Raw genomic sequence first — 25,153 nt, forward strand, 5'->3', positions numbered from 1 at the left:
TCGAGAGATAATCGAGAGACATGCGGGTCTACATACTCGTGCATTATGCCGCTTAAAAGTCCAATCTTTTACGTGTTGTAATAATATGATAATTCGATAGAAATCAATTTTAAATAGATTAGGATTGAAAATATTTTACGAGATTATATAATAAAACTAATTTATGTATATGTCGCTTAAAAGCCCAATCATCTACGTGTTGTAATATGATAATTCAATAGAAATCAATTTTAGTGATCAATTTTAAATACATCAGAATTATTTTACGAGATTATGTAATAAAACTAAAACATTTATATATAATTTAAGAAAATATTAAACCGATTATGCACTCGTATACAAATGTGCACGATACTTTATATGAAAATGATGCTTAATTCTAGTCCCTGATTGGTTGACTCGATACGGGGAATGCGATTGGCTAGTTTGAATAGAATCGGTTTTTAAAAATGGACGTTTATCTCGACTCTAGAATTTAATATTTGTAAGCTTTGTTTACGGCTTGATAACGCGCGTATCGTCGCAGTGACGGGATGCAGTATTTGCCAGACTGTGAATTCTAACATTTCCGAGGTTATCGACTCCGTTGCGCGTTGAATTTTGACGCGCGACTATGTAAGTGGTCTCCAATGTGCATGTGGCAATAAATCCTTGAGAAATATCGTGGGCTGTGTTTCGTTAGCCGAACGAAGCAAATTGTCAAATCTTCTTGCAAAGGTATCCGAACGATGGAGAAGTTTCAACACGTGAGAACGTTTATATCGGCCGCCCTGGATTATACCAAGCACCCCAGCGAGAGTGCCACGTCTACCATACAACGGAGTCTTGGAGTAAATATGAAAATGCAATATCTTCATGTAATTAATTTTGTACTCAATTTTGTAATCAATTTGTTAATCTTTTTAAGGTGATAAGTGCTTTGTTAGATCTGAGCATATTTGACCCTGGGACCAGCTTGGCTGCTGAATTTTACGTGAGTCTGTACGAGCTCATGAATTCTGTAAGCTCACGATCCACTCTGATCTGGAGTGCCATAGACGTTTTACAAAATGCTTGCCGAAATATACCTGCCAGGCAATCGCTTATTCATACATACAAATTTGCACCACTACTGGCGAGATTATTAGAGGTACGAAGAATATCGATGGTATTCTGTGTTGTAACAATCTCGAAAAGTCTTTAAAAAGTATATTCATTAGAATTCTTTGTCATTTTGCTTTCAGTAAATTTTCTTATAATTAGATTAATATAAACACATTTGTTCTCTCGGCATGCCGCATGTAGGCGAATCTAACAACAGAGAAAAGGACACGAGTGTTAAAGTTGCTTCAAGAATTAACGTACGGGATAAAAATAACATGGCAGGAAGCGCACCTTCCGCATTTAATATCCACGTTAACTCAATGGGTAGTACAATCAAAGGAGGAGGAGATCATTGCACTTTCTCTGGGGGTGCTGGTGAATTTGTGTTACAAGAATCTCCCAGCAGTGTACACACTGATGCGGACCATCAATACTAAAGCATTCATCAAAACGTTACTGAGGCTGCAGAATAATGTCAGTACCAGTGTGCAGTGTTGTAAGCTGCTGATCATACTTGAGCCGACCAATGCAAACATCTCCGAGAAGTATATCATGGATTTTGCATCAGTGACTTTCATCAATCTCAGATCAGCGATGAATCAGAAGGATGTTTTATTATTGAGGCACATCGTCGATGTTTTTAACGACGTCGGTCAAAATGACCATTCACGAAGTGTTTTACTTATGTATCCAAAGTAAGTTGATTAGAATTAAGTCTCTGCGATGTGATAACGCATAAGAATACTCTGTGTCATCCAGTTATGACAAAGATGTGGAGAGTATACTGGCTGCCTTGGAAGAAAACACGGACCCAGAGTGCGTGGCTCTTTTGATGGAATTTTTATTATCGTTAGTGAAGCTAAAGATAACTGCCCTGACTCCCTTATATTCTGCTTGCGTAAAGTCGGCTATGATATGGGTGCCTGTGGAACAGGTAAGTAATTCTGTATTACTAATTTAATTATTAACGTATTAATGTATTATAATGTAATTTAGAAGCAATTTTAAGGAGGTAATTTAAAAAAAGAGAAAACAAATAGACTGATGTGTATGTATAATAATTTAACGTCTGTCGTAAAACGTAGGTGTGTTCCAAAGCTTTAGCGCTCATAAGAACTGTGATAATCGATTCCCGGCGTACTAAAACCTCTGCGGAGGTTTTGAGAGAGCTAGACCCGTCCGTTCTTATGCACGTGACAAGTTCGGAAGACGGGACTAAAGGGCAGAGTGCGGGTCGAAATGCGGAATTGGAAATGAGGCTAACCGAGTTGATGCAATTGTTTCACGAAATGATTAAAATCCCTGAATTTCGGAAAAGAATCATGCAGTCGTTCAACGAGCACGAAATGCGGAGATTATTCAAACACGTGATCGATAATGAATTCTCCGGCACTGGAGATTGGGCAGGGAACTTCATCCAGGTAGTATGTTGCGCACAATACACAATACAAATTGTAGCGATAAAAACATCATTAAATATAGTAAATAATATTTATTGTTTTAAAGCAATAAATTGATAACAAAATATTTAACGACATAATAATAACATGTCTTTTTTATTATAAATAAAATTATTATAAATAAAAAAATATATTTTTTAAATTATTATAAATAAAAAAAATATTTTACATATATCCCGCTAATAATTTTAACATATATATGTTTCTAACGTTGCAGAACGCTTCTACCAATCTTTATGTTCACGCGTTAGCCCTGACGGCGGACTTGGCAATAACTCATTCGAACTGGCTCACATTATATTCGGAATTGCTCAGTAGGAAGCAGGTGCAAATGATAATAGCGCTAGCACTGTTCACTGGTGACAGAGAAGTGAAACAGAAGGTTCTGCAGTTAACGTCATCGATTGGATTCCCGCAGGAGTGGTAAGAATGCTTTGCTTATTAAAATCATTTCGATATAAATCAATCATATACATGAAATCACTTTTATTTCTGTTCGATAAGTGTGTCCGCAGTGGCGCTTTGCATGAAAGAGCTCGAGTCCTTGGTATTGGTACAGAGTACCGATAGCAACGTGTTAGAAGTTGCAAATAAGGCACCCCTGAATTGCATCGGGAACGAAATGGCGCCGTTATTTTCTATCGCGCAAGAGGAGCGCCTTGACGCGTTCTTGGCCAAACTCAAGTCAGCCTTCGAGTCGAATCAGATAAGCGATATTCCGACGTCCGCCGTGATGGAATTATACGAGTATAAGGTACAACGTCTTCTCACATTTAGGATGTAATTCAAGCTACAGACTACGATGTACCTGTTCGTGACGAATTTTTAAAGTTAGCAGCGATGAGGCATTCAGACAGGGCAATGCAAACGAGTCGGGAAGCCGCGAATAATCATGCTACTAGTCTTCAACACAGATTAGCGCAAGTAGTAGCCGAGTCTAGCAGATTGCACCAGTTGCTGTTCGACACTCAGCAGTGCTTGGAAGGAATAAAAGCTGAAAAATCTATATTGACAGGAAAACTGGGCGAGATGGAGGATCAGTCCAAGAAAATGCTTCTTCTGAAGAAACAAGTCCGTACTTATATGAAATGCATAATTATATAACAAGTAACATATTTTTTTTGTAAAACAACCCTTGCATCTTTCGTTTAGGAGATCGAGTCGTTAAAGAAAATTGTAGTGGAGAAATCGACGCACATGGAAGAATTGAATGACAATTTAGTGCAATGCACAAGGGAATTGGAAGCTTGTAATAATAAAATTGATGCACTGAATAAAGCGATTCACGAGTTAGACCGCGAACGTTTAACCGCTGAAACGAAGATTACGGATATGAGTAACAAGAATCATGAATTGACTAAACTTTTACAAATGATGAACGATTCTCTCAATAAAAATAAACAGGTACGGTGGCTCTTCCGTATATATCGCGGACTGTACGCCATTTTTTATTATTTTATTTTTTAGATTGTAGAAAAGAAGAACATGGAGATAGAAACGAATCAAGCCGACATATCCGCGCTCAAACAAGAAATTCAACAAATGACGCAAATGCTGCAAAAGAGGGAGCAAACGATATCCGAACAGGACGGAGACATTAAAAAAATGAAAACGGAATTGGTAGAATTGAGCCGCATGCGAGATATGATCTTCGAGCTTACTGCTAAAAACAAAGACTGATTCGAGCTCAAGTTAGTATCGCTCATTTCTTACCTACTGATGAATATGGTAAGTGCGAACGGAAGCGGCCGAACATCAATTTTATACTTGTCTAATATTTTTATGTGGACACGTTTTTAAGAATTTTATATTGAATTGTATATTAATTACGACAGAAAATAAATATTCTACACCGTTTGCATCTTGAACAATTTACCTCAAACAGCAATATCCAACAACTTTTAATATCAAAATTTATTAAGGGAACAGGTGATAGAGGAACACAGTCGACGCATTTGTATATAAATAACTGATTATTGTACGCTTATTGGTCATTGCTTATTAAACATAATCATTACATCCGGTTAAAATTTCTGTGCAACTACATGCTACGTAGGATCTACCGTCGTGATATTTTCTCATAATTTTCAAAACGTGGTTACATTACTCTGTATAATATACTTTGCAAATTAATATATATAATTAATATATTATATAAATATTCGCAGTTCTCGAAACATCAGGTAGAGTAACGATGTACACGTGACACGTATAATACGCGCATGCGATATTCCATATGGTTATCCTGCAAATTATCCTGCAATGCTAGGTATAATCGTTAATGATTTCTACGCCATGTTATTATGATTTATTTGGAGTGAAATTTCTATGAATAAATTAGCTTCTGTTTTCAATTTTAAGAACGACTTACTCCCACATGTTAATTTTTACAATCGGAAATATGTATATATCAATCGTACATTAACACTGAAGAGTGTTTCATTTACACCATCACATAGAAATGATCTTACTTATCCTTTGGCATTACGAGTAAATAATATCATTGTTTTAAAGCCATAAATTAATAACGAAATATTTAACGATATAGTAATATGTCTTTTTTTTAAAATTATTATAAATAAAAAAATATACTTAATATATATTTTACATGTATCCTGCTAATAATTTTAATTGCTTTTCTGTAATCTATCACCCATCTATCACCCATCTATCTTCAAAAGGTACGTAATATTTATATATAATATATATATATTAAATACATATATTAAATAATGATAAAAATTGTATATAATAGAATTCTCAAATGTTAAAGTTTGGTTTTATCGTATGCGCTGTTGCGCGTGTGTGAAATGAACTTATAAAATTAAATGCCACTTTCCTATACAGAGTGTCTCATACAAATCGCTCAATTTTCTAACTTTAATATCGATTTTCTCGAAAGTTTTACGTTCCAAAACACATTTTAATCTTATATGTCAAAATTAATTGTTTCATCAGAAGATCAGTAGTCGCATGGTTACAAGACACGCTGTATACCATATTAATAACATAATTTATATTTACTCAGTTTCTTCATGGGATTGTAGATGTTTTCATATATTCCGTCGAGGTGTAGATCGATCGGAAAAATACTGAAGCAAAATGGGGAGGAAAACGTACGTTGATCAATCCCAGTCGGCCAATACAACCGATCACGCGGCCTATCATGTATTGATAATACTGAAATATGATTCATTCGTCATTGTATATATCGTGTAGCGATAAATACGACTAGGCTGAAACAAACTCGCGAAACAAAAATCAGGACATTAAATTAATTTCAAGACAACGATGATCGGTAATGAATATCAATTAGCCGACCACCTGGAATTAAAATGTACTATGTGCAACATGATTGAAGAGTATATTATTTTCCACGTTTAATATTGCACCTCTAAAACGGCATTGTCATCAACTTCTGCCTTTACTCCATGGCTGTTCGGTGGCAGACGCGAACAACAAGTAGAAGCAATTAGTAGCCATATTTATTCCCGCCGCCATCCAGAAGACCGTATGCCAGCGCGCCAGAGTTTCCTGTACGAAGAGGAAAACGTGTAAGTGTAAGTTACGCCCATCTCGATATTTAAGGGATGAAGAAGTGCCACAAGTACTCACGTGACCCTCCACTATACTGCCGATAACATACGGCGCCAGGAAGCCGCACGCGTTCGCCGCGGCGTTCGTCAATCCGTAGAGGGTGCCCGCGTAGCGCGGTGCCAGCGCAATGTGATTCATCTGATTGCCAGCGTACACCGCGCCCTGAAGGGAGCCCGGCCCGGCGAGCATCAGCATCACCGTCAAGCGATCGCATCCGGCCCAGATAGCACCGACGAAACTGAGACTGGGCCCCAGCGAGGCGACAGTGTTCCAGAGCTTGAACGAGGTCAGGGGCGAGACCAGGCGGCGAGCGAGCAGCGCGTCCGCGAAGCTCGAAATTCCCAGCCCGACCAGCCAGGCGCTCAGATAAGGTAATGCTGAGAGGAACGCGTTTTGCTGCACGTTTAGATGCAGAATCTTGTCCATGTACGTCGGCAGCTCGGTCAAGAGGGTGTAGAAGGCCCAAGATTGCCCACACTGCGTAATAGCGATGGCCCATATCGGCAGAGAGGTGAAGACTTGCAGCCAGGGTACTCCCGCGTCATCGTCCTAGCATCAGAATTCGTCTACTGTTAATACTATTCTAAATAATAATCTTTGGCAAATATTAAATACATAGAAATATTAATAGATATAATAATAATAATAATAACTATGCAAAACGTGATGCACCAACCTCGTCTTTCTTCTCAACGCTGGCTTCGATATATGCCTTCTCGGAAGGGTCAATTCTCGCATGTTGCGCGGGAGTGTCGTATATGAATATCAGCCAGAACACGTACCAGATAAGGCCGAGACCTCCGAACAAGTAAAACGCGAGAGGCCAACCACCCCACAACTCCAAGGAACATAGCCAGCCGCTCACTGGTAGCGAGACGACGGTTCCGAAATTCGCGCCTAAGAAAAATATCGATATACGATATTTGTGTGCGATTTATATTCAATATCAAAGGAAAAGATGGAAAATAAATTACCCGCATATACCAGAGCAGCAAATTTGCTTCTCTCTAACGGAGGCACCCAATGCGCCAGCATACTGTGCATCGCAGGAAATGTTACACCCTACACACGCGACACGTGTAAAATATTAACAATTAATGAACCTATATCGTAGGATGTAGGGCAAGAGGATTTACCTCGGTAAATCCCTCTGCGACTCGTACAACTAGGAACGGTATCAGACCCCAGTACGCAGCGAAAGGGCTTATCACGGTGAGAACAGCAGTCAGGAACACTCCCAGCCCGTAAATCAACTTGCCGCCCATTTTCTCCGCCATTCTGCCACCCGGGACATTTGTGGTTACATAGCCAAGAAAGAAAGCACCTAATATAATACCTTGGGTCTTCTCGCTCCAGACGAACTCTCCTGCGCTCTGAGAAACGTGCAAGATATAAAAATTAAAAATACAATTTGAATTATAAGATATGACATATGGAGTAATGAAAAGAAATACAATTTTATTCAGAAATTAAAGTCATATTTTGCTTCGAAAATTACACTATATAATTCTACATGTTCAAATCTTAGTCATATAAAGCATGATAAGATTAGTTGACTAATGCCGAAGATAGCTAGATGATAGCCATATCTAAGTGACATAACAAGTAAACTTCAATTCGTAATATTTCAAAACAATGTGATAATATGACATTAATTATTTCAGGAAGCGATAATAAACCTACCGGAATAAAAGTTCCATTCATCGGCGAGGTCTTGTGGCACACGTCGCTGGTATCATTGTCTTCGGTATGCGGAATTGCGGTCTGGTTAACCATGGAGACGATGGCTACTGATAAGTTCACCCTCATAGCATATACAAGGGCGAAACCGAGGAAACCCAGGAAACCCAGTGTGTGACGTGCTTTTACGCATGACCTAGTGTCTGGTGGAATCTGTGGTATGTTAACTGAAATGACACGTTGCACATGAATCAGCAAAGGAGGAACTGAATACAATACTTCTTAAAACAGTATTAGCAAGAGAAATAAAAATGTATAAATTAAAAATTTAAGAAATTTAATAAATTAAAAATTTGATAAATTAAATAATTTAATAAATTAAGAATTTTGTATTGCAATATTGTGACCCTTTAAAAATATATTGTAGCGAATTTGGATAAAACTTGGATATTTTCCAACTATAAATTCGCTACATTAAGAAGCGCTTGGGCACGCAAATTCGGGGGCGGAACACGGAAGTTGGCATTTGCACGCGTGAAAAAAAATAAATAAAGAAATCATGCCATGACGTTCGAATCATCCGATGGGCTGTTATCTCAACCATGAAAATACTTATGAGAGATCACTCTCATTTCCGGTCGCGGATAGCTGCGCTCTGCGTCATCGTTAATGTCGTAATCACTGCTTTGTTTCCAAACAAAGCATCCTGAGACGACGATGCGTTCGGCGAAACGCGGAGCAGCGTCGTTCGCGGGAATGTAACGCGCAATTACGCGAGTGCGCTGTGTTATGCAGGATGAGTTTTTCAATCATCAGCGATCGCTGTCAACGAACCTCGCTCGAGAGAATCGTTGATACAGAGGGGCTGATCGTCCCTCGAGACGCTAGGATCTAACACTTCCATGATGCACGTCGTCGTCGGAGGATCTGCACTACGGTGATCTCACGCTTTCACGATGACTCACTGCCGTTCTAAACATCGAAAATACGTTTTCGTCCTGCCCCCTCCAACACATACGCACGCTGCAGCTTCGTAGCCTCGCTTCTCCGACCGCGATCGGACCTGTCAGTGTCACTGGCACTGCCTGTCACTCGCTCGCGCGAATACTCCGTAATGATGAGATAATAATACTGATATGACATAGGAAGGCTCTCTACGTGTACACATCGTCGCACATGGTGCTAAATGTCACATCGCACTATCACAGCTTGGCATAGTAGCTAGCTTCTGATTGGCGGTTACCGCCAGCCATATGATTGCTACATTCTGATTGGTGGTTGCCCTTGCTACATTCGTGGGCAGATCTTGATTGGCGGTGGCCGCCAGCAGTGCACCGCGTATGCATCAGAATACTCCAAGTTTTTTTAACCATGTCGGACGTCGCACATGCGCAGTAGCGTGACAAACGTCAGTCGGTATCATATGGTACGCGTGATGATGGGGTTGTCGTGCTTGCAGGCGCCGCAGGACACGAAAAGAATTTTTTTATTAAAACTGAAAGAGAGAATATTTTTGTAGTGCGTTTACAATATACATTGTATTAATAATTTGTACAATTTCGTTAATCGCGCATCCAAATGATAATATCCTGCTTTTTAAAATCCCTGAAATATACGTTTCATCGATTGCTTTAAATTAGCTTGAGCTCATGCCGCGTAAATCTAAGATATTTCCAATCACAATATCGTTATATCGATATTTTCTGTAAAAAGAATATAATGATCTCTCGCGAAGGCGGTTTCATTCATTATACTCTATTAATTACGTGCTTCTCCATCCTTCTTGTTTGTTGATCATCATAGATAAGATATCGCGAGAAGCGTATTCTAAGAGACGCCGAAATCTCTCTCCTCTCTTTCCCGGAGAACGTTCATCATGATAGGAGTCTCCACGGGTGTGATTATATTGTTCGGTTTTCTGCTTGCAGGTATATTTTAATATCTTTATAATTACTGTAAGACAACTGAAAATTGTTATACGCGCTAATTACACGCAGGTAAATCTAGTCCATTGTTTTTATTCTGCTTGAAAGAGACAGCAAGTGTGTATAAGAATTGTTTAAAATTCTCCTTAGCAGCTCACTCAAGAGAGGAGCGTTTATCGTGCTACGAGTGCAATACGGATTTAAGACAAGGTCATAAGGGAGATTGTAATGACCCTTACACGCCTGGTGATCTAGTCGCCTGTCCGCAGAATGAGCCTCACCGTTGCCATAAAAGTATTGTATTGTGTACGTATACGTTAAATACCGTGTGACTTATTTCATTGCGCAAAGTTTCATGTATATAGATTATCGTTAGAAAATGCAAACTGTTTTCCATCGCTCAACATTTAATAAAGAAAAAATATCTTTTGGAAAATCAGCGCGAGACAAAACTATACATCCCAGACAGGAGCAAAAATCCAAAAGACATCATTGATATCTAAAGGACGTCTTTGCATTTTTTGGGGGGGTTTTCGTGCTGTTTGGGATGTAACATCAGTATCGTATTGCAGATAAAAATATTTTAATTACGGTACGAGCCTGCGTATTATCTCGTCAGGTCGACGGGTACTGCAACTACGAAGATCGTTTTCCGCAGTCGAGTATCGAGTGTTATTTCTGCGAAGAAAACGGCTGCAATGGTAAACGGCCACTTGAGCCGACGTCAGAGTGGTGCCTTGGATTATTAGTAGTCATTTCATGGATGTTAACATGAAGTTTATATATACACGTAAAATGGACTTCAAAAGTATCCGAAAATATTTGTATAAAAATAAAAATATTTGTAATAAAATATGAAAGATGGAATCGAAGTTGAAAACATTATTTTTGCGCTATATTAATTAAGAAGGAATCAGTTTTCATGATGCCCCTGCTGTACTTTCGTTTTGTAAAGAATAGAAATATATTTTTATATTAATTGCACAATCATTGACAAACAACAAATTTTCACAAATTAGCCTTTGGATGTACTATATACTGTAGATAACAACAGCGCGCTTAATGAAGCAGTTAATTTAATGGTACGATCACTTAAACTTGATTATATACATCAATGTTTGCGAGAAACGCGATGCAAGTAAGAAATATGCACGGCTCCTTCGATCAGTTCAGTTGTAATTATAATGCAAATGGATTTAATTAGGAAGATTGGACGAAGCAAGATTGTTGATACGGTAAACACGGGACGATGTGACAGATGGTTTCATTGTTTCTGAACATTCAAGTTCCTATTTAACATAAGTGAACGTTTGTCTACTGTATTAAGTTGATTTTTATGCATATATGTATAGTACATGTTCTAGATGCGTGATAAGATAATCGAAAAATGAACGTTTCAGGTGATATCTTGCGCTGTATCACAACATGTGTCACAGCAAAGCATCTTATTTAAACATTTTTGTAAAATGATGTCGAGAGAGAACGGAGATATGTAAAGGCAATTAGGAAGATTTAAGAAAGCTTCCTTCTTAATCTATTATGAATTTGAATATTTTCATACGCCCGACCGGAAGAGCCTGTTGTCGAAAATTAAACAGCCTTATACGTGGAGAAGCAGTCGCTAAACAAGCCACGGACTTCCAGATACGCGACGTCCACTCCTGTAATGCTTGCAGCAAGCTTTATTTTATGTGTGTAATACGTGCACATATACACATCTGACATATGAATGTACGGTGCGGAAACGATTACCAAGGGAAGCAGGTCAAATGCTGGAGTCAAGTCGGTAATATCTAGCAGGGTTAAACGCTTTTCTGACCTCTGACAAGTCCTCTCAATAAGTCGGCAGGCTTCGCTTTGCAGTGTCGAGTTAAATACTCCGTTTATCTCAAATGCGTTCCGAAAATTATCTCGAAAGATGCAAGAAGTCGAAACAAGAGAAATTTTATCTTGGCGAATCTTTTGTTGCACTCTCCCATTTCGTGCGCGCTCATCAGAATAATAATAATAATATTTAAAAGGAAATCGTCAAAGTTAGTTTTGTTGACTGACCAAAAATGACATTTCTCTTCCGAAAATAAATAATATTCCAAGGAAAGATAAATTTAAGAATATTTAATTGAACGGGAATATCAAGTGTATTAGTTTGCTAAATATATCTTGTTTGCACACTACTTGGTACATTTATAACTGACACATACGTGTTACACATATTAAATGTACGTACTCGCGTTACACGCAAAGAAGAAACGACGCATTAGGCGAAGAAGATTGCAGATTTCATGTTCGCGACTGGCCGAAAGGCAGAGAGAGAAGGAGTAATAGGGAGGAAGGCGGAGAGGGAAAGGAAAAAGAGTGCTCTTGGTAAAGAGGGTGTTGGTTCCTCAGTACCACAGTGGACACGTTGGACACCGGCAGTTCTCAAACGGTCATCAGGATTGCTCAGTAACACCCACCGTCATTTTCGAGAATAATCAGATTTCCACGATTTTCCGGAATCGGTTTTGTGATTTTAAACGATCGCATTTGATACTCACAATGATCTCCAGTGGACGCGCTGCGATATTAATTTTCGGGCTGGCTCTTCTTGTAACATCAGGTGAGTCTTCGCATTCTGAAGAAGAAGTTGACTAAGTAGCTGAAGAAAACAGGGAAATTTGAGAGAGGATTTGTGTTGTAAAATAAAAAAACAAAATATTTTATACATAACTTTTGTTTGAGCAGATGTAGATTTTTAATGAAGTCGCTCTATCAAATTCTGTTTTATTCAAAGATATTAAAAAATATTTGAAATATCATTCTTTTCTTTTAACTATATAACATACTATAAATATTAATTAATTGTTTATTATTAATTATATGTGTATATATTACAAATATTTATTATTTACTCTGTTTTTTTATTTAGATTTGTTTAAATGTTTTATTTTTTGTTTGAAGTTTTGAAGAGTTTATTTGTTTGTATTATAAAAAGGAATATTTTCACGCTGCTGATTTTATGGCTGTAGAGATATAATTGTTTTCTGTATGATTTACATCAGTATTCCCCATAAATTTTGTCTATTTTAGGAAATTCATTCACCAAAATTTAATTTAATGTTAATATAAAAACTTGTTTATAATTTTCTCTCAGAATCATGTTTGTAGCTATATTCTTATCGTACTCATATTCATATGTAATTTTGTCCTCAAGTACTGCATGTTTTTAGTACGATATTACTTATTTCAGTAGCCAACAATATTGTTCTGTTTTGTTTTTTATATCGTGACATTTCCTGTTAAGTTACCTACTACGTCGCGCCTCAATGCATTTTTACAATGGCGGCAACCTGATTGTATATAACAACAACTACTAATATAGACGGTCACTCAGCGTTACGTCACTTTTTAATCATAACCGCGCCTGTTTTCCGGTATGGTATTGCGCAGGTATTTGCCATAACTTTATAACTTCCATGTGCTCCCATGAATTTTAATTTTTATTTTACTGATACCTTAAACGAACATGGCCGACGCCAAAATAACTTGATGACATACTAGAAACGCTCCGACATGAACATTCTGCAACAAATACGTTCTGTGAGTCATTAATGAAAGGAATCTCAATTTTTTGTCTTTACTTAAAATTTTCTACAAAAAGTAACATTAGGTGTTGGTCTTTTGACCATACCAAATTAGAGGAATTTAATTTATAAAATGGACGACTTCATAGATTTCTTCTCGTGCGTTTAACAGGTTCCGCTTTACGATGCTGGGTTTGCTCGTCCAATGTAAACGTCATGTGTAACGATCCCATGAATACCACGGACCACCAAGCTGTATTCCATATTAGCACCTGTGACCCAGGCCATTATGGTTCTCCAAAACCTATTTGCCGTAAAATCGTCAAACGAGGTAAGACTAATTCATCTACAATAGTAGCAACATAATATTTAGATTAATATGGAAACATTTCAGGCACCTATGTTAAACCTATATTATAAGGTCCAGTAATTTTTTGAGATCTCAATATAAAAAGAATTGAGCCTGACGAAACGCGGACGTAGTAGAGAAATAGAGTTAACAAGTGGTTCGCTCGAATATTTCGCAAGAAACGGCACGTTTTCTCGTACCTTGACATTATTCTTTTCCGCATTTTAGAGCTCGTTTTTTAGCGTCACGCAAGTATTTATATATATATATATGTATGGATACAACAAAAAAAAACATACGATTGCGACGCTGGAAAACTTCCGTTTGAGGAGTACAAGCTACGCTGCAAACCGACACTTGAGATTCGCGTCTTCTCGTTTCTACGCGAATGACGCATTACGGAGCAGAATTTAAATCGCGCTTTTAATGCGCTGTATCCTCCTTGTTCTAAATATGACAGCACACGATAATTATCCGTCTGTTGAGTCACGTATGAAACAACGATTATGTTAATTAGAAGTTAAGCAAGGTCGGAGAGAACCATTCCCGCGCTACAAAATTTTACAAAATTTAATTTCTGTGAGTTTACATTAATTTCGGTTTTGAATTCAGCGGGACTGACATCTCCAATCTAACAATAAAAAAAAGACCATTAGTTAGAAATTTAATACGATTTCTTTGACGAATAGAGATTGAGAAAAATCCTTGTTAAATCCTTGATAATTCTGTTTTGCAACTGGACTAAGAGACCAACAGATGCATTTGCGCATAAAATAACAAATGACTGTAGTTTTGCGCGCCATTAAATTTGTCATTGCGCAATTTCATGGGAATTTTAACGTACTAACCGTACGTTGGACATTACCTCGTCGAGATCCTGGTGTGGGAATTCAATGCGCGTGAAATAGCGAACGGCTACTACTCAGAGATCCGAAAATTACGTAAGCGACGACATTACGCTATTTGATCAACAGTGCGTGCGCTTGGCATGGAAAAAGATGACGTAAAAGGCGAAACAATTATGTGCAACTGCGCGCTTTGCGAAATACTTTCAGAGAAAAATCAAAAGTTTTTTTTTTGTCATTTTCCATTAAAAAAAACTGCAGTAAAAAGAAACTGCATTATGGAACGATGTATACGCATACACCTATCGATTACAAACGATATGAATTTTATAAAAATTAATATAGGCGACTTTTTCAGATTAAATATTACGCGCAAAATAAGATCAAGTGTATTTTACACTGTAAACGCTGTTATAAAATTTATAAACAGCTGATTCGCCATTTTCAGAACACGGTGAGCGAGTTGTGATACGCCAGTGCTCCATTCCTTACCACGACGAGATCGACATCGTTGATGGAGCGTGTGGCAGCTCTATGACGGGGCAAGGACGTGATGAATCCTGCCACATCTGCAGCACCGATCTGTGCAATTCTGCGACAACCGCCTCCACGATGCGACTGCTCTATGCCGGTGCGCTGACACTCTTCGTCTATACTTTCTACCAGTCTAAATACTGCGTTCTTTAACCCTACGATGGGCGCGATAATCGATAGCTAATAAAGAGAGATTCACATGATAGTAACTGCGAATACTTAATGCTGTCGATTCTGTGTGACTAACAACTGTCTTGCAAATGATCACAATTTTCTTGGCTCAATGGTGTTTAAAAAATATTTCGCGACAAGTGTAACTAAAGTGAGAAACTTCTTTCGTATAATCTTACTCCATGATGTGCGAGTAAAATATTCTGAGACAAAAATCATAAATGATAAGCTCGTGATTTGTGAATAACATTGATTCGTTAATATACTGTAAATATAAAATAAAGGACATAACACACACACAAGCACGTGTAACATTGGTTTTCTTGGAAGAACGTGTTGATGTCATCTTAAAAATTTAAGCTCTTCACCGATTATCTGTACAGTCTATCGATTCGAGTCTGTATAATATTTGCATTTGACAAACCGTCGCGTGTAACAATAACGTTATGTAGATATACCGAGTTAATTATTTACTGTTTGCTGTTAAGTCTTTATCGTCTTCATTGGATTAATCTTGTGTTGTTCTAAGTAGATGTATTACGTTAAGCTCGTCTTGACACGAGCGCTTTCTCTCAACAATTCTTATGTATTTTTCTTTCCTTATTATGAGAATACGTTTTAGATTCCTAAGAACAAAAACGAAAGTAGATGAAAGCTTATCAGACATCCGTCCAGCGTTTAAGATAATAAATAAGTACGTTCTCAAAGAACTGGCCGTGCCAACATTAATTCGACAATCTCTCATCTTAAAGATATTCTTTTCTTTTTGATTATATTTATCATATTTATAAACTTCTGCATGTATTGCTTAGACGGAAGATTGTCTTAATTAAAGTACGAACGTTGCGTACTGCGTATAAATCTGTAAAAATTAAGTAATTTTACGGAAATTGCACCGTGGTGCGGTAAGTCCCCAAGATACTTAGAATTTCTCCGGTTCGTTTGCGTAATCATGTATTGTAATTAATTAAAGTAGCACGGAATGTATATTCACAGAAAATAAAATAAACGTGGGCACATTCAGGGATGCCTGAGACGCACTGCCATTTATTTGTGGACTGAATGCCGTCTGAACATGATACTTTATTACACATTAGCTGTAGCAATTTCCAGAGGAAAGATCTATATAAAAATGGTAACACACATTTCATTTTCTACTTATAAATAAAATCTAAATCACGAGAGAACTTTACGCTACGCACTATATGTAAAACTGTTTCTCGTCCGATCTGAGTAAATATAAACGGTGCGATTCGTCACAGTCTGAATGGCACGTTCCTTCGCGCGTAAATCTGCGCTACATCAGTTTCGGCCGCTCGTCGAAGAGAATTTGCTATTGATCGGATCGCATCTGCAAACGCAACAGGAAGGGAACAGGAACCAGTCCATAAATATGCCTTTGCAGTCGTTGTCTGGATCGTACGCGAGCAGCCGGTGCCACTTGTACTTCTGCTCGCATCCGCAATCTCCGCTGCACCGGTTGGTCTGCGTTTTTCTGCGCAGAACGCAAGCCATGCAACATTCATAAATCATATCGTATAATTAATTCATCGGTTATTTATAATCGACCTGAGCGTAACGATAATGTAGAAGAAGTTAATCTTGTGCAGCTTACTGCATCAAGTGCTGTGTTACTCACGAGCACACTTCCTGATGTATTGCCTGCTCGAAATGTTGAGTGTTCACGATCGCGCGAATTTTCCCAGCGCTGTTACTTGCCCAATACGGAGTCACGATCTCAACCTTTGATTCGCACGCATCGATTCTGCAATCATTATCATATATGTTATATCTCTTTTTGCTATTTCATCTTGTGATCGGTCATGACGCGGCTCCTCTGATCGATTTATAAGCGATTCTTCCTCAGCGATCTACAATCCTCTCACCTGCCGCTCTCTGAGCTGCGGTTCTTTCCAAACGATTGCCTGGTGTTTCTATTGTTGACGAAGTATTCCTCGCCCTCTACATGCAACTCGTCCGCGTCTCTTCTGGATCCACCGTCCGGCAAATCGTGTTTCCGCGTGTCTCTACTTTTTCTGCGCGTCCTGGTGCGATGCCCTGGTTCACTCGAGCCGTATCCCGGAGTCATTTCGAAGTCACCGTACATCCTCTTCATCAGCGCCTTATTTTCGTCGATGAAACGTTCTATTCGCTCTCTAAAACGATTGGTCTCATTAGACTGCGGGCCACATGTCTTTAGTGCATAATTTTGTAGTTACGTAAACGTAAGCGATGAGTGATCTCTATAATTGATGCGACAGCTGCTTGTGTTCGAAAATAACAAGTAAGACTGTAAATATATATACTCACATTGGATATGTATTTCCAGCGGTTGGACAGAACAGCTGATGATATTTTTTGATGCACGGTGCACCTCGTACCAAGTCTCCTCTCAACTCGACACCCAATGCTACTGAAAGTGCAGTCCAGAGTATCTACGGATCAATGCATTCATTACATTAATTTTTCAACATAATTTAACTGGCCATCTGTAACGCAAAATTCGAGTACTTAACTTTTTGACGAGAAAACAAGAACCTATCTATTACGAGGGCGAGATAATTTGTGCATTCAGCAAAACTAGTTCTGGCTAATTCCGGCTAATAATTAAGAATTTCATGTTCTTAATTCTTTCTATTATTCTTCTTACTATTGTTCTTCTCCGAGCAAAAGTTGGCGAAAGTTTCTATACACAGAATATGCTGTGCTGACAAAGATTTTTCATCCACGTGTTCATTTGTACCGGAAGTCGATACTGGTTAATTAAAGATCGTCTTCCTACACTCGTACTTCCATTCAGCTTCCAGTCACAGCGGGCAGTAGGCGTCATTCATGATATGGGAGAATTCTGATGATGGTTGCGCCGCGCGCGGTGCATTGCCCACAAGAAATGAATCATCGCGTGTAGCGTGAGCACGCGCTGAATCAATTACTATCTATACGTGAGTGAGATCTGAACATCTGAGTTCTTCCTTTTGCTATCGTTGCCCTCGCGATGGAAAGAGAACAAACCGAAACCAGGGCAAGACAGCTAAGACAGCCATTGCTGCTGCTGCTGTTGCAACGGTGGAAGAGAGAGAGAGAGTAACGCGAGAAGTGAAAGATTTCGGATAATGCCGTCGCTAGATACCGCGGGCGATAAAGGACAAGCTAAGAATAGCTTGAGAGAATGTTAAGGAGGCACGCCACTCGGATATAATAAAGATAACGATCGTATATGAAACTCTGTCGGGCCTGCGATAGGTCGACGCGTGTAGGCACGCGTGACGAGGTCGCATGTCGTAAGAATCAAATTTTGGTGGTCCACGGCGGGCTTTTAGTAAGATCGTCCCCCGCGAACATCTCACTAATAAGGACATTCGTTCGCAGCTTGCGAATGATTTACGCGCGAGTGCGGAATATCTTGAGAGAGCCAAAATTGGCTTCATTGTCGCATCTCTGCTGACGGAAGAGTCGTAAAGTGGCACATTCTGCCTGACTCGATCGTCGGTGATCCTGACCCGGCTACTTGGCTTGATTGATCATTTCACGGATGATTCGTACACGCGCCGCCATCGTGTTTGCGTTCGTGTTTAAATATCCATAGAAATCTCCTGGCCTCTTGCAGAAAAAGGTATCTGCTAAAGAGCGGAGGCACTCCTGCATTACGTTACGTTACACAGGTCTTATGAGAACGATGCGAGAGTTGTGCGAGACGGTTAAAATGAAAAACGAAGGTCACAGACGTTTCTCCTTGACTTTCTTCACAAAACGAGACAGTGATCGTGGTAGAATGAAAGATTGGTGATATAAAAAAAATCGGAGTCTCTGCAAGCAACGTGACGTTGCAGACGTTGACAATGTTACTTTGAGCAGACGTAAGAAGCAATTTATGCAAATTAGTTTTCGATAAAGATTGTCTAGCATTTATAATCTGAATACATCATTTCAAACGAGTAATTGATTGAATCATCGATCAATTACCAATCAATTATTATGACAAAGATTGTGGAAGAGGAGATACGTAAGTGGAAGCAGATTAGCGAGGAGAAATCGTGATACAATCATGACACGCTGCGCGAAAACGAAAGATATAAAATATCTCGTAATTTGTCCATAAAAGACTATTTGCGATGTCGTGAAGAATCGAGATTGATTCCCTTCAGATCGGACCAGAAAAACCGGATTGCCGTCGCAACAATTCGTTCTGGTAATCGTACCGTAAAGGTTTCGGCCAGAAATATACGCAATTAGCTTTCTTCCTGAATGACGAGAATAAAATTGATCACGATCCCTTCGAGCATCCTACCGTTGACCTCTTGACCTTTAATCTTTTTCGTGCATTATCGTTCGCTTTTCAGTCGCGAAATGCTGGACTGCGCCGGTGATACTTGATACAATTGAGGCGATCTCAATGTCAGTACGATGATTGACCTCAAGTGTGAATTCCTCCACGACCTCGCGCGGCTCTCCGACTGACGGCGTGGAGTCAGTCGGCAATGATTGGATGCATCGGACGAAGATGGAGAACTCGAGAGAGGTAAAAGGGACTCACGCTGAGACGGCCGAGACGGGTGTAATTGGCGCATGCATCTACCCGATCGTACATTTGCAGATCCTAGCGAAGATACTCGGGGTCATGGGTGTTGCGGGGAAATGTCACGCGTTGCTATAGACTTTGAAAGTTCCTGTCAGCCACGGTCGCATTTGTTGATCACCTTTCGTACCGTCGTGACTCGGGAACGATGACTTTTCTCACTTGAACTTACTTCGCGTCGACACTTGTACCTTTTTGCCAAGTAATTCATGTGAAGTATTTTGCATCTGATGATCTTATCGTCATGCGGTTATCACATTTTAATTAGAGAAAAAATAAAGGAAGAAGAGAAATGAGTGAAGAAACTTACCGGTATCTGTACGAATGTCCCATTATTTATCTGAGGATACGAGTACAGCGGCACCACAGGAACAGAACCATTTTTCAGAAAAATTGGACCCTGGATGGGGGTGACGTGCGTGTTCGTTGGTATTTCCTGATCCTCGTCGTCGTAATAATCGTCGAAATCATCGTCATAGTCCAACACGGCATGGACCGAGGTTTTGGTACCCGGAGCGACAGAGCTCCCACTATTGACTCTTGTGTAACTTCAAGCAAATTAAACAGCGCGTTAAGAAAATGGGTGTGTCCATTTTATATGCAAAAATATAAAATTTTATCTTTGGAATCTGTCTGAGCTTGGAGCGCGATGCGGAAAACTACGTAAACTTATCGCAAAATTTGATTTAAATGCAATAAAAGAAATTAAAGAAATCTAATCGTAAATTGCCTGACATTTTATCATTAATACATGTAAATGCCGTTCAAGTGAATAAAATATAAAAGATTATTCGGCTGTAAGGCGAAAATAGAAAGGGCAAAAGTGAGAGAAAGGGGGGAAAGAGGGAGATCCATTTACCTGGTAGGTCTTTCCGGATAATTTTCCTGATCCTCCGTCCGAGATTTGACCGGCTCAGGTGAGCGCGTCTGATGCGATTGCTGCTGGAACGGCGAAGAGGAAGGAGGCGGTGGTCTCATCTGCTGTTGCTGCTGCTGAAGCTGTTGCTGCTGTTGCCTCGGCTGTATTCTTCGAAAATCCTGATTGTACACGGCGTAACGAGTGTCCTGGGTCGAGGAGAAGGACGTGTGCTCCGTGTAAACCTCTTGACTCCTCCGCTGCGCGGCCTGACGCCGTTGCTGATGCTGATGCTGGTACTTCATCGGCGGCACGTAGGGTTCGTTACGAAAAGCCTCCGGCTCGTTGTAACCCGGTACAGTGCCTGATGGTAGCACGGCATTCAAGCGAAGATTGCTGCCGGGGGTCGTGTGCCCCCCGGTCGGCCCCGTATAAAGGAACGGCGCCATCGTCGCCGACTGATAGGGCAAGCTAAAATTCACCAACGACATTTCGCGGATAGTTCAGAATCTAAGTTCTCCGTTTCGAGCGGAACCGCGCGAACGATTGTCGAGCGATCGCAGATTGGGATCAACTTGGGCGGCTGCTGACTTGACTCGGCGTAGGACAGACTCGCTTCCTCGTCGCAGGGATCATGATCGAGTCGCAGGCGACTCTCGCGAGCTTCAAGGACACGCTACGAGGCAACTGGAAAGACTGTAGGGGCACTCCCTTTTGTCGCAATCATGTCAAACGGTTCCGCTTCCTGGTCGCGATGTGATCGTTCGCCGTTTCCAAATTGCTCTGCGTCTGTTTAGCCAGCCGGCTCTTCTCGCTCATCGACGCTGATGCAGCCGCATGATTAATCGCGGAAACGGACTGCCTGGAACGACCGGTGACGTGGCGAAGGAGTTAACAGTGATCGCACTGATAAGGCTCACCGTTTTCTTCTCGCTCCTGTCTTTCTCTCGCTGATGACGACAGTGAGATTGGACTGAAACATTGAGGATTATGATACTGCATTACGTCGATAAAAGCATGATTTACAGAGAATGTGTTACCTTTACTGACGCCAACAGACCTTGGGCGATAACAATAAAAGTTTATTACTATCCTTTCAGTCGCCAATTTGTCGATTTAAGAGATCTTTGCCTTGGGAATAATAAACAAAGTGAAATGGCAAATTTAACTGCCGCGGCTGATCTGCTAGGTATTAATTCCTTCAAAAGAAAGAGTTTCATGGTCAGCCCGGATCACGTTTTCGCGTATATTACCTGCGCGAAGGGAGAATAACGAACTCTTATTCGTTGAGTCATCCATCCGCGCGTAGAAAGTGCTCCGCGTCCCGGATCAAGTGGCGAGATACGTGCGTTTAATACGTGTAAACGATGCGTAAAAGGCAGTCGCATAAATCGAAATTTCTGAAAGGGTCGGCAGGCACGTTCACCAGCGGAACCAACCGACCGAAGAAACCATCTCTTAAACAGATTACGCTGCCTGGACAGATCACGTACGAGAATGTTGAACTCCCGTACGACCGTTTGACTGATCAGAAATAGTCTAGCGACTGCAAACGTGTCGTGGATTACCATCAAATTTTTCTGCAGGGCAGAAAAATCGAGATGGCTATTCGAAAATCGGAAATCGGATTCGCATTGCGACTATGATGCGAATCCGCGAAGCCTGCTGGTTTCAGCGGTTTCCGCGCACTTTGTCGCTTCCTTTTTCCTCGTCTTCCCGTCGGCCTGGAGGGCAAGTCGAAATTGATGTTAAAAAGAAATTGCAGTCGAATTGAAATCGAAACTGAAACGTCGAAGAAGGTAGCGACGATTGTTACGCCAACGCGAGCGCGCGCGCGCGATGCCGACGAAATTTATTTGGAAAGTCGAACGAGTTCGGCCGCTCGTCACTTTCGCCCACTGGATTACTGTTTCCAGTTGAATATGCAAAACGTGTTTTCACTAAAGGTAAAAGCAGGACTATCCTACCTGCCATTTCGTCGAGGCACTCTCTATTTTTTACGAAATATACCCGGAGACCAAGGCGGGGAAGGTCCCTCCGAGGATTTCATGACGAATTCCGTTTTCTGATCACTCGGTTATGATGTCGATTCTTTAAGCATGCGAAGAGTTAAATTTAATTCAGCGATATTAGAGAAAGAGTGTGAATCGAGACTGGCAAACTGATGACTCACGTGTGGTGGGCTCAAGATAATTTTAATGATATTTCTTTCCTTCAATTGAAATATCAAATCGCTTAAACAATCGCAAATTCGGTCCACCACGTGCACAGATACACGGTGCTCCTCTCGCACGCTCTGTGCACGGGCGCCTCTCTTCAGCGATCGGCGGAAGAATCTCTCGAATTCTTCCTCGGTAATGACGCGCGATGGCATCACTCGATTCATGCAATTAAATCGCGATGCGCTAGAAACGGCGGCGAGCGAATTGCCTGCAATTCTCGCGCGCGATAATTTAGCATAATCTTACCTCACGTTGCCGCGCGGCGCCTCCCGCCGCTCTCAGAGAGTGCAGCCCATGCAAGTCGAACCCGCGAGCGGGGACGAGCCGATTCCAGAGCGGGTTAAGGTTCAATTCGCGCTTCACTTTCACCTCGAGGAGATCACCGGTCCGTCGTGATCGGGATCGGGACAATCGGCAAGTTAAAAAGGAACACGCGCGCACACGCACAGAGCGATCCCGAGCGGTGCGGAGGATGACGACGAGGACGTGCCGTGCCGGGTGTGCGGTGCGGGTCGTTGGTAAACGACGACTGAAGGAGGAGACGGCTTTTAACCAGCTGTACCAGAACGGGAATAAAGAGAAGTGTCCCTCGATTGTGTGTAGCGCGGCCGCCTGCCGCGGTTCTTTTACTTTTACGCTATACGGGCACGTATCTCTCCCTTCTCGACGAGTTGCTCCTCTATGCTCCCTACCTTCAATTTCGATCGTACCTTTGACTTATTGTCGTCGTCGTCGTCGTCGTCGTTATCCAGGAGTTAGGCCCAGTTCCACAACTTATTTCAACCAGAGTTTAACTCGTTACTGAAGAATTAATACTTGTCCGATATCTGATCTATGACATTCAATCCAACAGATAGTATGAATTCTCCGTTAACGAATTAAACTCCTGTTAAGGTAAGTTGTGGAACTGGGCCTAACTCACAGCATCGGTTTTCAAGCGCTGGTTATCCTAGCTTTTATTCGCCTGCACATTCGTTTCTTGACGACGAACTAGATCAGAGAGGTCTTGGAGCAATTTAGCGACTTGGGACTTTATGCTGATGTTACTTTGTGTGTGTTACAGTTTCCTCCCAGTTGCAGCTGAGTTTATTCGTTTTGCATGTATGATATTCCGCGGTCGAAGGATTGTTGTCAAAGAGATGTGGAAATTTTCGGGGAAGACGAGTAAGTCCTTTCTCTAAAGATTCTTCTTGATGGACTGGGTCGCTTCACGAGGATTGGAATAGAAGATGACAGAGTAAGATAGAGCGTTTGAAGAGAAGGACAAGCAGAGAGCTCTAGAAAGGAGTACGTCTATCAGCAAGAAGATGGATAGAGGAGTAGTATATGATATTCTTCGAGTAACAATTGCTTTAAATTTAACATATTTTTCCAGTTCCAAAGGATTATACTTTCTGTTGTCATTTTTCTTCCTCTCTCAAGGCCCGAGAGTTTCTATTTAGGAAGCAAACAGAGTGACATACATGGAGATGAAATTCAATTAACAGACGGACGTAAGATCCAAATATAAATACGAGTCGGTACAAGTCATGCTCGCTTCCGGGGCAAATCCACGATCCAACATTTCCTGGTAAAACGCGAGATTATATGCATCACGCGGTGCAATAAATGCAAATAAGCGTAGAAAACCCAAATAGAAAAGATTGTTCTCGCTCTAACGTCTAAGATGCTCGATGCGAGGCCGTGCATCATACCGATTCTACGCCACTCTTTTGCGTTTGATTCTATTTTAAATCATGCAACTGATGCTTTCCTGCTGTTCGTCTATTTATCTATATGCCTGTGTGCAATTACATAAGAATAATCTTAATCATACATCGTCGAAGATAATCATTACGTTATTTGCGGAACGTCAATGGAGCAATAGTTGACTCGTTCCAAACTTATCCTTAAGTGATTTTATCAATAGAAAAAGCCATGCACTGTTGATTTTTATCTGAAGTTTTTGCATTCGTAAATTTGTTACGACTTGGAAAAAATAGTTTTATATAAGAAATGGAAATCCATTTCCGTTCAGAAGCCACACACATGATTATTAAATGATAAAAATATAAATTAATTTATTAAATGATAAAAATATAAATGAGCTCATAATTTCAATATTTGGCTGATTTTTCGCGTTCGTGTGCGATCAATTCTGTACGAGGAATTTGCTTCGGAACACTTGTACCGAGCGTGCTCGAGGAATAAGCGAACATAAGATCGCAAGACGATATTAATGACACATATATGTCGTATAAAGATTGTACAAGATAAAAAAAGGACTGAAAGGGAACCGAATACCTGGCGTGC

At 40.4% G+C, this 25,153-nt stretch overlaps 5 protein-coding genes and 1 long non-coding RNA gene across 9 annotated transcripts; 3 read left to right on the forward strand and 3 right to left on the reverse strand.

Annotated features, from left to right (window-relative positions):
• The first annotated feature begins 171 nt into the window (after positions 1-171).
• On the forward strand, positions 172-5,236 carry LOC105282652. The gene is made up of 10 exons (XM_011344808.3): positions 172-830; positions 908-1,129; positions 1,285-1,778; positions 1,843-2,017; positions 2,169-2,504; positions 2,761-2,966; positions 3,048-3,297; positions 3,375-3,614; positions 3,696-3,947; positions 4,011-5,236. Exons 1-10 carry the CDS (start codon positions 729-731, stop codon positions 4,221-4,223), a joined length of 2,490 nt encoding a protein of 829 aa, XP_011343110.1. The 5' UTR covers positions 172-728; the 3' UTR covers positions 4,224-5,236.
• Positions 4,501-8,963, reverse strand: LOC105282649 (sialin). Of its 2 annotated transcripts, XM_011344802.3 has the most exons (8): positions 8,655-8,724; positions 7,824-8,047; positions 7,277-7,513; positions 7,115-7,202; positions 6,817-7,037; positions 6,159-6,689; positions 5,936-6,077; positions 4,501-5,723 (listed from the first exon to the last, which is right to left on the reverse strand). In XM_011344802.3, exons 1-7 carry the CDS (start codon positions 8,722-8,724, stop codon positions 5,955-5,957), a joined length of 1,494 nt encoding a protein of 497 aa, XP_011343104.1. In that variant the 3' UTR covers positions 4,501-5,723; positions 5,936-5,954. The 2 variants fall into 2 exon arrangements, with proteins under 2 accessions (XP_011343104.1, XP_011343103.1); XM_011344801.3 differs by having other exon boundaries at positions 4,501-6,077; positions 8,655-8,963.
• Positions 8,964-9,136: 173 nt separating this feature from the next.
• Positions 9,137-12,277, forward strand: LOC105282650. Of its 3 annotated transcripts, none has more exons than XM_011344804.3 (3): positions 9,137-9,748; positions 9,896-10,051; positions 10,318-12,277. In XM_011344804.3, exons 1-3 carry the CDS (start codon positions 9,697-9,699, stop codon positions 10,518-10,520), a joined length of 411 nt encoding a protein of 136 aa, XP_011343106.1. In that variant the 5' UTR covers positions 9,137-9,696; the 3' UTR covers positions 10,521-12,277. The 3 variants fall into 3 exon arrangements, with proteins under 3 accessions (XP_011343106.1, XP_011343107.1, XP_011343108.1); XM_011344805.3 differs by having other exon boundaries at positions 9,899-10,051; XM_011344806.3 differs by having other exon boundaries at positions 10,365-10,552.
• Positions 12,138-15,509, forward strand: LOC105282651. The gene is made up of 3 exons (XM_011344807.3): positions 12,138-12,344; positions 13,481-13,639; positions 14,951-15,509. Exons 1-3 carry the CDS (start codon positions 12,284-12,286, stop codon positions 15,187-15,189), a joined length of 459 nt encoding a protein of 152 aa, XP_011343109.1. The 5' UTR covers positions 12,138-12,283; the 3' UTR covers positions 15,190-15,509.
• On the reverse strand, positions 12,672-13,571 carry LOC109611207. The gene is made up of 2 exons (XR_002193544.2): positions 13,416-13,571; positions 12,672-13,306 (listed from the first exon to the last, which is right to left on the reverse strand). It is a non-coding gene; the product is annotated as an uncharacterized LOC109611207 (long non-coding RNA).
• Positions 15,510-16,223: 714 nt separating the features above from the next.
• On the reverse strand, positions 16,224-23,420 carry LOC105282648 (protein spaetzle 3). The gene is made up of 7 exons (XM_011344800.3): positions 23,108-23,420; positions 20,643-21,612; positions 20,094-20,331; positions 17,518-17,642; positions 17,094-17,363; positions 16,847-16,972; positions 16,224-16,702 (listed from the first exon to the last, which is right to left on the reverse strand). The coding sequence occupies exons 2-7, from the start codon at positions 21,128-21,130 to the stop codon at positions 16,510-16,512; spliced, it is 1,440 nt and encodes a 479-aa protein (XP_011343102.1). The 5' UTR covers positions 21,131-21,612; positions 23,108-23,420; the 3' UTR covers positions 16,224-16,509.
• Between the last annotated feature and the right edge of the window lie 1,733 nt (positions 23,421-25,153).

This window comes from Ooceraea biroi, chromosome 4 (assembly GCF_003672135.1).
Source record: "Ooceraea biroi isolate clonal line C1 chromosome 4, Obir_v5.4, whole genome shotgun sequence".
In the NCBI taxonomy this organism is placed as follows: Eukaryota; Metazoa; Arthropoda; class Insecta; order Hymenoptera; family Formicidae; genus Ooceraea; species Ooceraea biroi.